The sequence below is a fragment of the Syngnathus leptorhynchus genome, chromosome 20 (assembly GCF_054491065.1).
Source record: "Syngnathus leptorhynchus isolate UIUO chromosome 20, UIUO_Slep, whole genome shotgun sequence".
Taxonomy (NCBI): Eukaryota; Metazoa; Chordata; class Actinopteri; order Syngnathiformes; family Syngnathidae; genus Syngnathus; species Syngnathus leptorhynchus.
Window position 1 is genome coordinate 3641069 of NC_141214.1, and position 12343 is coordinate 3653411.

The 12343-nt window shown below is 40.4% G+C and overlaps 1 protein-coding gene across 4 annotated transcripts in view; it reads left to right on the plus strand.

The window, feature by feature from the left end:
• epha10 (EPH receptor A10) overlaps positions 1 to 12343 on the plus strand; it is a 156119-nt gene that overhangs the window by 123965 nt on the left and 19811 nt on the right. For all 4 annotated transcript variants that reach the window (XM_085900234.1, XM_085900233.1, XM_085900232.1 and 1 more), the window contains 2 exons: positions 2552 to 2707; positions 5415 to 5744. In XM_085900234.1, the coding sequence (XP_085756360.1) occupies positions 2552 to 2707; positions 5415 to 5744 (486 nt within the window). The remainder of the gene's footprint in view (positions 1 to 2551; positions 2708 to 5414; positions 5745 to 12343) is intronic.

A 12343-nucleotide genomic window follows, 5' to 3' on the forward strand; every position in this document is an offset into this window, starting at 1 on the left:
TTTCTCGCTCGCAGCAGTTGGTCTCCAGCCACGTCGCCCCCCCCCCCCCCCCCACTTTGGAATGCAACCGCATATCTTTAGTCGAAAAGATCTGAATATGCACGCGTGTGTACATGGACCGCCATGTTTCATTTAATCGAGCTTCCCGGTCGACACATTAGACAAATTGATCAGTCGGGTTGCCAGATGTCCTGGCATATCTCTCTTTCTGATCCCAAAATCCTCATTCCCATTTAATAGGGACACTATTTAAGACTATGAAAGGTAAATAAAGGATTAACAGTAGGTCTTCTAATGATGCCAGAGCTTTTTGAGATTCCATAAAGGCCCATTTTGACTGACACGGCCATTGACCGTGCCAATGACCCCCTCAGTGCGAAAGATGATTGGCAGCGTATAGAACCAGCCTCCTTTGTTATCCAAACTCATATTGCTCACCCGCCCCTTCCCTTTTCTATTATTAAAACCCATCTTCTGTGTGGCACGGTGAAATTTACAGCTTGTCCATTGAATTGTGAAGATAAGTTGTAAATGCAGCCATCTTGCTGACATATGGCAAAAAAAAAGAAAAAGTGTTGTGGTTAATGCTGAATTCTGACTTGTTGTTTTCTCTCCTGATATTGGCGGTGAAGGAACAATGTAGAGTAGATCCCAATCGTCTCTCTGTATTGTTTAGCTGAAAGCTTTTCACTGGTGTGTAATGACAAACATTAAAAAGTCAATTACAAGGTTCTTATATGGAGTAAAGAAAACCACAATTACCAATCTCACATCGGCGGATGAATATCGAATCAATCACGGGCTTTTGTTCAAGCTTGTGTTGTTTTTTTTTTCTCGTTGTGCAAAAAAAAAAGACAGAGCGAATTTTATTGTAGCGCTGAGTGTTAACTGTAAATAAATCACATACAACCTTGGAATCTCAAAAGCTCTCGCCTTGACTTGTTTTCTTTTTTATTGCAGCCTGTAACGTATATTTCAGATTTATAATGGATCGGCGCCATATTTTATAGCTTCATAGATCCTAATTATGAATTTCATATCCTGTTCAATTATTTATTAACATCCATGTGCTTGTAACCTTGTTTGACCTTGCTGGTTCCTCGAGCTATTTTTCACAAAGTAATCCTTCAGCAGGATTGAAACTGCAGCGGGAGTCAAATTTCCAATTGTTGGACAGCAAGTCGGCCACCTGAGCCGTGCCTTTTTTGCCGAAGCTTTTCTCTAGCATTCCGGGAGTAATTTTGAGCGTAACAGCAGGATTTGTGATGATCCCAGAAACCCCGACATATTTATGTAGCGCTCATAAGAGAACATAGCCTGCAGGATAGCTTTGGACAGGTTCGACTTAATTTACACAGTGTTCACTTTTGCGTCTGTGAAGAAAGTTATAGTTGGGAGAGGAAAAACAAACTATCAACAAACAACATCCCATAAGATAAGATTCCATACGATATGTTTGTCTGGTTAAAAAATAAATATAAAAAAAATACTATTTTCTCACTTATTTCCAGATTTTATTTTTCGGGAAAAAAGAGAACTAATTTCGCACTTATTTCCATATTTTATTTTTCTGAAAAAAATGAGAAACATTTTCTCACTTATCTCCAAATTTTATTTTTCTGGAAATAAGTGAGAAGTATTTTTGGGGGTTGGTGTCGTGATTTCTTCTTTCGAAACATTTGCTCCCGTTGACAGCTTGAATATTAAACTTGGTTCAAGCCTAAAGTGTTAACCCTGGAAGAAGTACACCTAATGTGTTTTTGATGGGAGACAATAGAATGTGAAGAGAGCCGGAATGCAAAGCAGAGTGGAGAAGAAGCTGCTAATGCATTCCACATTGTTTATAATAAAGTCTCAGAAGAGAGATCAGAGTATTGAACAGGAGCTGGCATCCTGATTTCACACCCATTATCACCTGCTCCAAAGGCATGGCAAGTGGAAAATGAAAGCGTACAGCCCCGAGTGCCAAATAGCCATTTTTTTATTCGCCGTGTGTTTATGTGAAGCCGTCTTGTCACGCGTGCATTGAGCTTCATTAAGCTTCTTCTTGCATGGTGTGTAGTGTACTCGCATGTAAGGTCAGAAGAGCTTATCGCCCTCAAACATATTCCCACCTTTTTTTTTTGTAGTGGCTCCCTCAAGTGCAGTACTTGCACTTGGGGAATGTTGCAGATACTTCAAACGTCTTGCAAATGGAGTCGGGGCGGCTGCAAACAACACCCAAAAATGGAGTTGGAGGCTTTTGAAAATTGGGGTCTCCGCATGTTGCTTTCTTTATTTCTTTGTTTGTTTGTTTCTCTTTTTTTTTTTTTTTTTTTTTTATTATTCTTTGACATTTTTTATTTCATTATTTATTTATTCCAAATGTCCAAGTGCTCTTTGATGCTATTTGCGACAACCACTGATCACACCAAATTTCATCAGTGTGACCTTTTCTAAAATCAATATAATTGTCTTAAAAGGCAGTTTTGAAAGAATCAGCTGTCAAGCAAAACAAAATAAAATTCCCTGGCCTTATCTGTTGCTGTTGTTGTTGTTGTGTCTCTTCCAGCATGTCCCCCTGGATCATACAAGATGTCCTCCAGACAACAGGAGTGCTTCCCGTGCCCTGCAAACAGTGTTTCGGAGGATGACGGCTCAGTGGCGTGCGTGTGCAAAGAGGACCACTTCAGAACTCCGCTGGATTCCCCCTCCTCACCATGCACACGTAATGACATCATCATCATCGTCCTCTGATCATTCCCCCCACTCTTCCTTTTTCATCTGTCTTCCTCCACCTCAACCTTCACCTTCTTTCTGTACTCCTCTGTCTTTTTTTTTCTTCCATGAAACTAATGGGAAATGTTTGGCTCCCAGTGACCCCAACATACATCTTATTTCTTTATTACATTTTTTTCAGGCTGGTTTCATTTTGTGCAGATTTAGCCATACAATGATATCAAGGATGTAGAGAGAACAGCTAAAGCCATTCCTCATTTAATATGATTTAGTTGTTGATGCTCCCCTGGAGAGAGAAAAAACAAATTTTGTGTTTCAAGGTCAACTGCAACAAATTTGAAGCTCCTAACCACATCTTCTCTCTCTCTTTCCAGCATGACCACTTTTGTCTATATTTAACATTTTATTCTTTCCGCTCACTGATATTCCCGGCTCATTTGATGTCTTCTGAAATTAGGTTCACGTGACATGTAAAATAAACCCATTAGACATTTTCTATATTTTGATCCATTACATCCCATCCACATCCATTTGCTGATATTAGCATGATGTCAAAGTCATTTCAAAGGAGCACCTCAATGCAGTCAGACTTCTTAAAGGAAAGGCCATTATGTTTTTTCCCCTCATTGAACATCTTCAAATAATGAGCTCAATATAAGTAAAAGAAACTGCTATGGGTCTTTTTCTGCTTCAGTGCTGTCAGTGAGTTGAAGTGGCTACAAAGTACAGCAGAATTGAGCAGGCTTCACCTTTTGCTGTTTTTAAAAATGGATATCTGATATATAAGAGTCTGATTTCATTGCAACTTGATCTAATCCTATTTTTATTGTGCGTAAAAAATATTTGTATTTTATTACTTTTTAATTTTTTAATTTTAATATTATATTTATTATACATATGTTGACGGAGATCTGCTCCTTGCAGCTTTGACCTCCAAATAATTGCAGTCTGAATTTAAAAAAAAAAAAAAAAAGAAAGAAAAAAAGAAAACGAGGGCGAGCGAACGCTTGAAATAAGCATAATAGGTCTCCTTTAACTCATCGCCACCAGTCACTGCTCTTCTTTGTCGCTTCTCATTTCCTCTTCCCTCCGTCGCCTCATCCATTTCATACCGGCACATATTGCCACCCTATTCTTCATCCTTCTGTCAAACTGAAATTTCTTCCCGTCTGTCCTCGAGCAACAAACGCCGCGCGCCGCACGCTACAATCTCATCCCCACTGTCTGCGAATTATCATTTCATCCCTCATCCTTTTCTCCCCCCCACCCACCCGCACCTCTTCCTGCATGCCAAATATCACAACTCTTCAATAAAGATGCATTACAGGGCCAATAGTACAAAGACCATACAGGGGAACCTTATTGATTAGCGCATAGAGAACAGCTTAGTAATTAGATGGCAAAATAATGGGTTGTATATCTTGGGAGTACTCAGGGCACTAAAACCACCAGGTCACTCCGTCTCTGTGTGTACACGTTACGTCTGCGTGCATTCACAATCGCTCGTGTGTGCACTCAGATTCACGAGCGTGTGGTCATACTGGCTTTTATGGTGTGCTTTAATTACAATATTGATTGCTGAGCTCTCCGATCCGCGTGCGATAATGTTTATAGCAGCCTAATGACCAAATTAATTACACAATTGATTCGGTAATTATGATCATCCCCAAGATTTGGCTAATCCTCCACATGGGTGGAGGAAATAAAGGGAGGAAGAGGAGAAGGAGTGTTTTTTATGAATCTGGAATGAAATAATTAATAGGAGGGAATAAACTGGGAATAGTTGGAAACATTTCTTGATGACACATTTTTGTACATGTTGCTTTAAATTTATAAGTGAAGCGTTCTGACAAATCCTTGAAAGAAATGCAAAATATTTGAAGACATATCCTTGAATATTATTCGACAAAATAAATTGATTGTTTGATGCCGACAGAACTGTTTTAACTTGGAGCGATCCTTTAATGCGGAATGATTAAAAGAAACAATTTAACATTAAAAGAAAGTTTGCTTCAGATGGAGAGTGAGCAAACACAGGAGATATGAATTCACGGAGCGGGTTATGTTTTTTAGTCGTGAGCGCTCGCTTTTTGAAGTGCAGAGCAGAGACGAGGAAAGTTCTTCAGTCCCAGCTGAGATTACACCAAATGCACGTGGACCCACATTAATGCTCCTCTGATTTTATGTAATTTTGTTCTCAGCACCGCCGGTCCAGTGGAGTGAGGGGACAGCTGCGGCTTGTGATGTTTGCGTGGCACTTTACTTATTCATTACGCAAGACACACACATACACACACATTGACATTTAAAATGCATAGGCTTTAACGAACATCGTCTCTCTTGAGCTCTTTGTCTGCCAAGGCGGCCAGAAAATACATGCGCAGGTCAGTCAAGTCACTTTGAGGATTAAATTCAGTCAGCTGACCTGCACTTTATTGTATTTATAAGTACTCCGGGGTTTAAAATGACATGCAAAAGCCCTGCACGTACACGTTGAAGTCTTAATGGACAGGAAAATGTAAGGGGAAATTGTATTGCTGGAATGGGATAAATTTTATTAAATTAAAGTTTTTAAAAAAATAAAATTAAAATAAAATAAATAAAATATATATATATTTCTTTTCTTTTTTTTTTTTTTTTTTTAGAGATTGTCCGATATGATGAAAGAAACTAAAATGCATTTCCTTGTCTTTTAGGACCCCCCTCACCTCCGAGAGACTTAGTCTACACCATGAAGCAGTCCACTCTCATCTTGGATTGGGCCGCGCCATCCGACACAGGTGGCAGGGTGGATCTGACCTACAACTTGGGTTGCCGATACTGTGGCGGCAGGCAATGCGAGCCCTGCGGGGCCAGCATTGGTTTTGTGCCTCAGCAGGTCGGATTGACGGAGAGAACGGTGACTGTGGTCAATCTTCTTCCCAACACTAACTACACCTTCACTGTGGAGGCTTTGAACGGAGTGTCAGAGTTTCTACCGAACAAAAGGTTCTACACACAGATCAACGTGTCAACCAACTTGCCTGGTGAGTCATGGTTATTATTAAAAATACATTTTGATTTAGATGATGGATGGATGAAAATAAGGTAGGCCTTTTGAGAAGTCAAAGTAGTCTACATCAACTCCTTTTTTTTGTTTTCGGAAAGGCTGATTTATATGCAAATCCATCACGCAAACAAAATCGAAATTCTTCGAAGATTGGCAATCTAATTAGAAAATTGCGAGCGGTTGATGCACGGCGAGGGAGCGGATGATAGAAAAAACAATGAGAAATGAGTTGTTTTTGTTTGCTTAGTGCTTTAATTTGAATTTAGCAAAAAGCAATGGGTTTCATACAGAAGGGTGACATGTTGGTCAAATTGGATGATATGATGAAAGCAGCCAGTGTGCCGTTCTAAGCCCGGCTCACATTTTATTCCCTTCTGTGTCAAATGTCGTGTTAAACTTGGCAGATACATCAGTGTGATGTGACGTGAGATCACGTCGGAAATTATCCCCGCTTATCATCAAGCTTCAGAAATTTCTACTGTCGTAAAAAAATGTATCCTCCTACAGTAAAGGACAATAACAGTTGAATAAACATGTACTCAATGGCAAAACTGAAATTGACCAATTATAGGAGAAATAAATGTAATGTATAGCTTCCATCCTTCTCGACAATCTTGAAAAGCAAAATTTCCACTTTCATTTCTGACTACTGCCTCTTCACAACCATTAAATTAAAGCCCATTAAAGGCTTTTAAATACCAAATGTCATTAGAATTCACAATCTCCTATCTATCCAATTTATTTATTATTTATTAACTAACTAACTTTGACTTGTACATGCTGTATTCAATCTTTTAGATGGAAAAATGTGCCCACTTAAAGTCGCTTTTGTTTTGCAAGTACATTCAACATGACTCGTGCCATTACCGTTCAATTCAATATTTTCTCCCCTCAATCTTTTGCATCTCTCTCGCTATCTTCACCACATGTGCCTTGTCTGGTTGTCTGGACATGATAAGTTTATTAGCCTGGAGTAGTATGTGCTTTATATCTGCTTGCTGGGAACATTTTAGAGAGGCCAAAGAATTTAGAGACATTGACTTGGGCTTGGAAAATAGATACACAATGATGCGTAAATAAAATAATATGAAATTAATATTTATTTAATATTATTTATCAAATATTTGATATAATTTTTCTATATTTAAAAAAATGTTTTGTAACTTGAGCAAGATGTCTTCTCTTTTTTTTTGAAGACGCAATGACAGCAATGATATAAAAATAATGTTTGCAGATTTGTCGAGGAGCAGTGGATTGCTCCCAAACAGATGGATTTTACTTTTTACACCCCACCCCCCCACACCTACCCCCAAGCCATTGGGGCCACAGAGGGGGGGGGGGGGAGTTCTGCATATTTGGATGGATGGATAAATTGGAGGTTGGGGATAGAAACATAGCAGGGGTTGCGTGAGTAGATGGAGCATGGGGTGGATAAATGGCAGGGGGGGGGGGGGGGCGTCAGAATTACCCATGGCTCCTTATCTCGCTGTGGATTTTGTGTGTAGCCGTGCACGTGCATCTGCACTTTCCATTTGTGCGTGACAGCATTTTTCATGTGTTTGCCGCTCCCATCTTGCAAGCCATGAACTCTGTGCATTGGCTCGTGCATGATCTCTGTATGTGCAAGCGCGATAGGACGTTACGGTATCTTCCCCTGGCTTGTCCAGCTTTTTGTGTGTGTGTGTGTGTGTGTGTGTGTGTGTGTGTGTGTGTGTGTGTGTGTGTGTGTGTGTGTGTGTGTGTGTATGTGTGATGGAAAACACACGCGGGTTGAATGTCTCGGCCCCTGGTGGTACTTCCAAAGCCCTTTAGCTGAGGCAGAGAAGTAGAGAGGGATGCAGGATGGCTATAGTGATGGGGTGGGTCAGGGAGGAGGAAGGATTGGCATTTCAATATCCTGAGAGGATTACCGGCTCTGCTTAGATGGCTGGTCCCCGCGGAGTTACACGGGCCCCGAAAGACGAACGAATAAAGGCGGAGGGGAAGAGAGGGAGCGCTTGAATGTAGAAGTTGAAGGGATGAGGAGAAGGTGAGTGGTGGAGCAATGTGAGCAGAATGCCTTCGAGGTGCACACGGAAATGGACTCAAGGAGAAGGAGTTAGCGCCGAGGCCCCGGGATGGCCGTACGGACAATAATGAGCTTTGTCTGAACTACGTGTCGTGGTGGTGCTTGAGGAGATTCGAGACAAAAGGGAACTTCATCCAATGAGTCCATGTGTAGTTTAGCTCCAGTGAATTTGTTTTGAATTTAGCCCCTGATTCGAATAGTAAAGCTCAGTCAATGAGCATTTTTTTTTTTTAGAATGTGGAGGAGGAAAAGCCAAGTCTGGATTTCAATCGCCAGTTTTGCAAGTGTGAGGCGGATGTGCTCCGTTCGTTAACAGATCTGCCAATCTCAATCTAATTTTATCTAAAATAGGCGATGAAGCTGATTGTGACTCCAACATTATTATCCCCCCCCTCCAAATAGCAATTGATGTGTGAGTTCATGTCCGAATGAATATTTATGATTTTGCATGTAATCATGTGTCTGTATTCCCCGCTTTTTTGGGATTTTGGAATATTTGCTTCTTTCTTTGAATGACAGCTACTCTGCTGTCAATAAACACAACTTTGCTTTTCTTTAGCAAGTTCCCAATAGCCCCCCCCCCCCCCCTCACACACACACACACACACACCATCCACTTTCACACCTCTCTACCTTTTCTCCACTCATCCCCCCGCCTTGAGCATTCTGCATGGAGGCATTTGAATCCTTTTTTGCCTCCTTAATTAGAAGTGATGGGAAGGTGAGGCTTCAGCAGGCACTAAATGAATAGAGTCATCAAGCTACTTTTCAGGACTATAGCACAGCCACTTAAGATGCTTTGTCACTCTGTGATGGGAATTTTAATTGCCTACCTCTTGGCCTATAATTGGAGTCTATGAAGAGGCATTGGATCTTAAGCCATGTGCGCTTTGGATATTACATTTCAATATAAGCTGGTGATCTACAAAATGAAAATATATATCAATAAAAAATACATACTGGGTGCTGGTGTCCCAATACTTGTGGAATTTTTACAAAGATTTTTCATTGTTGTAAAGATATGACCTAGACTACATTAAAGACAAATGCTCAGAGGGCTTAATTGAAAACCACAATATGCATCATCGCTGATCATTAAAACAGGTCGGAGGCAAGGAAGTGATTGACATACACTTGGGGAAAGGCCAAGTCTGACAAGGCGACGGTGAAACTAATGATCAGAAAGGAAGCTACACGCAAAGGCGACAGACAAGGGCATAACTATTCACAGCAACAACAACAAATAAAAAGTTTTTGAAGTACACAAACCAAATATCAGAATTTGAATAGTGTGTGAAGAGCCCTCGTATAAACGTAGTACTTTAACGCTGCCCATAATGTTTGGAAGGGTTATTTGTTATGGTTGTGAGTTGCCATGACAACAATACCACTTAGCCAAACAGCCTGAAAATGAAGCTTTTTTTTTTTTTAAGCTGTCATTATGAATTAAAATCGATCTTTGTCATCCTCGTGATCATCTGGCAAGCGACTCTTTGTCTTACTCGCTCGTTTGCGCGCCGTCCTGCTCCCGGCCACCCGCCCACTGACTGACACTTTTAATTAGGCCGTCACCGAGACTCACTTTTTCCTTGTCGCACTAATAGACACCCTTTTTCCTTTACACACACAAAGCCAATCAGAGACACTCGTGCGGATCTAAAACGAAATCCTGTAATTTAGACCAAAGACGGTCAGGCGTCTCTTTTTTTTCTGGCTCTCCTTTTCACAGATAGACTCATCCAAAATAAGTGTAGATGTGTGCATGCGTGTGTGTGTGTTTTTAATATCCTCCCTTCTTTTTTTTTTTTTTTTTTTTTTTTTTTTTTTGAGATACTGATATGAACAATAATAACCACTGAAGATTTCTATCAGCTCACCTCGCCTGTGTGCCCTCCTTCTTCGCTGCGGAACATTTTTCTATTATTATTTTAAGAATAGAATAAAGATGTATATTTAAAACATGGAGGCTGTTGAATTTTGATAAGCCCGATTTTTTTTTTACTTTACAAGAAATAATGAGGTCGTGAAAACACATTAAAGTATACTGTTGGTTAAATATTGATTGCATCGCTTGCTGTAAAAAAAAAAAAAAAAGGCTTCAAATAGATAATGAATTAAATAATTAATTTTACCATGCGATCCGCATTTACCGTCGATGATGTCAAAGCTAATAAGCCAGTGTTGTCTCCTCCAAAGTTTATTGCGAAATAACCCAAATGCACAATCAACTTGAAATTTTGGTCTCGCTAGAAATGTTCATCCAAGCAAAAACCTCCAGGGAGTGGCAAATCTAAAGAACTAAATGTTCCCACTTCTCCACTGTCACTCACATAAATTGTTGCGCCATCCGTTTAACTAAGGTAAAAGCCCCGGTGGGAATGACTTTCTTGCTTTTCAGTTAACCCTCAACATAAAACATCCCTTCCAGATAGGCCTGTCTTTATTACCTCAATCTATCTGGACTACTGCGTCCATTTTGTCTCTTCAATATGCATCCAGTGGCTCATTGTGTCGGTGCATCGTAGCATGTAAAGTTGCACTTGCTGGTGAAATGAAATCCGTTCCTGACAAGATGAATGCTATCTCAGCCAAAGACCAAACAGTGAAAATCCCTTCGATGAATTGATGCATACGTGTTCGGTAAATGAGAAGATTAAAGAAATGATATGCGAGGTAAAGGTGGATTGAGAAATCTGCAATGTCTAGGCGCTGTAGGGAAGATTTTGCCGTCTGTTCTTCTTTGATAATAAAACGTCCATGCCAGTCGTGCAACCTCTCGCCTTTGTTCGCCCCGGCTGCAAAAGCCGAAAGCAGGAGCAGCTGCCATTTTGTGCCAATTCATGGCTCTACCTGCCATAGAGTCCCGAGCTGGAGCCGCCACATAACCCCCCAGTGTCTGCATAATGAGAGGCCTGTGCATCATGAAGCAGCTTTGAATTGAAATTCATAAGAGTCTTTCAGGAAACAAGCTTTTCAGTCACACTCTACGGAAGGCAAAGTTAAAACCAGCTGCATTCCTCTGCAAGCGTGTTGCGTAACTCGGGTTCATAATTAAAGGAAGTCAAACAAAATCAGTGATAATGACCCAATTGGATTTTACCTTATGTCAGAAATGGCGAAACCCTGCAAGTCTTTTGTCCACAGTGGCGAGAGACTCCATATTTTGAGCAGGCAGGTGATTGTGGGTGCACATCTATTGCAAAATCATCCAAATGTGTTCTCTGGTGCTGAGATTGAGGTCTAATGTGTTCTGGGGTTTTGGGGGCAAGCACCAGTCTGATGCATAATTCAGCACAAAGCAAGCAAAGAAGTGCAAACAACAGTCTGCAGTTAAAGGTGAGGTGGAGATTTACTCGAGCGTTTTGATTTAGTGTATTAAGCTGAGGTTTTTCTTCGCTGGTCAGTCTCGAGAGTTTAGTTCGTCTTTGTCCAGTGGTTTCATCGGGGAAATCTATTTTTTGGGACATTTTGAACGGGTTGTATGAATTTATCCAGATTACCAAATATACTTGCAAAAATCTCAAAGTGCAATAATGTTTTTATTTAAAATTTAAAAAAAAGGTAATTTTTTGTTCTCTCTTATTTGTTACCTCGACTCTTATCTGGAATCATAAAAAGGGGATGATAATTCATCTTCGGATGATTTCTGGTTGCCGATGTGAAGCGTTTGTCTCTTGAGTGAGTGACAGCTCCAACATATTGAAGTGCGGCGGTTGCCATCAACAAAATAGATGAAATGCCGGTTAAAGGTCAGGTGAAAAAGATGAGCGGGAAAAAGGACAGCAGCAAGAAAGAAGGCCAGTTTACTTTTAAGGTTACTGCATTAGAGCCCCGAAAAGGACAGCGGAGGAAAAAAAAAAAAGCAACAAATAGATACAACGAAAAGTCAATTTAATACCAAAGATAATTTTAAGAGCTTTTTTTTTTAAATTTGGCAACAAATCATCATGAGATTCCTCACCCCAAAAAAGACGAATGAGCTATCTGGATAAATTTCTTGCCTCTTATGGCTTGAGTCAGAAAAAGTTATTGTGGTTAGATTGATTGAGAGACTCAGAGAGGGAAAAAAAATGGTTGCTTGAATGTTGGAGACTCTCCATCCTTTAGTCTTATGTCAATGCCAACTTGTCAGTCAATCCATACCGCCATTGATCTATTGTCAGTCTCAACGTGACTCTGTCCCCCAACACACACACACACACACACACACACACACACACACACACACACACACACACACACACACACACACACACACACACACACACACACACGGTTACAAGGTCTCCTGAATGACTAATCCATTACTGCTGTCCTGCTTCTTTCCTTTTCTTCCTTCTCCCTAAAGTCGAATATTGCTGGACTCTCCCATCTGTCCTCAAATATAAAAGTTTTTTTTTTCTTTTCAAAAATGAACTGAAAATACTGTCGGGGCTACTGAATAAATCAATAGCCGTTTTTTGAAAGGAGCTGGTGGAGAAAAAAAAAAATCTTTGTTCCGCTGTCAT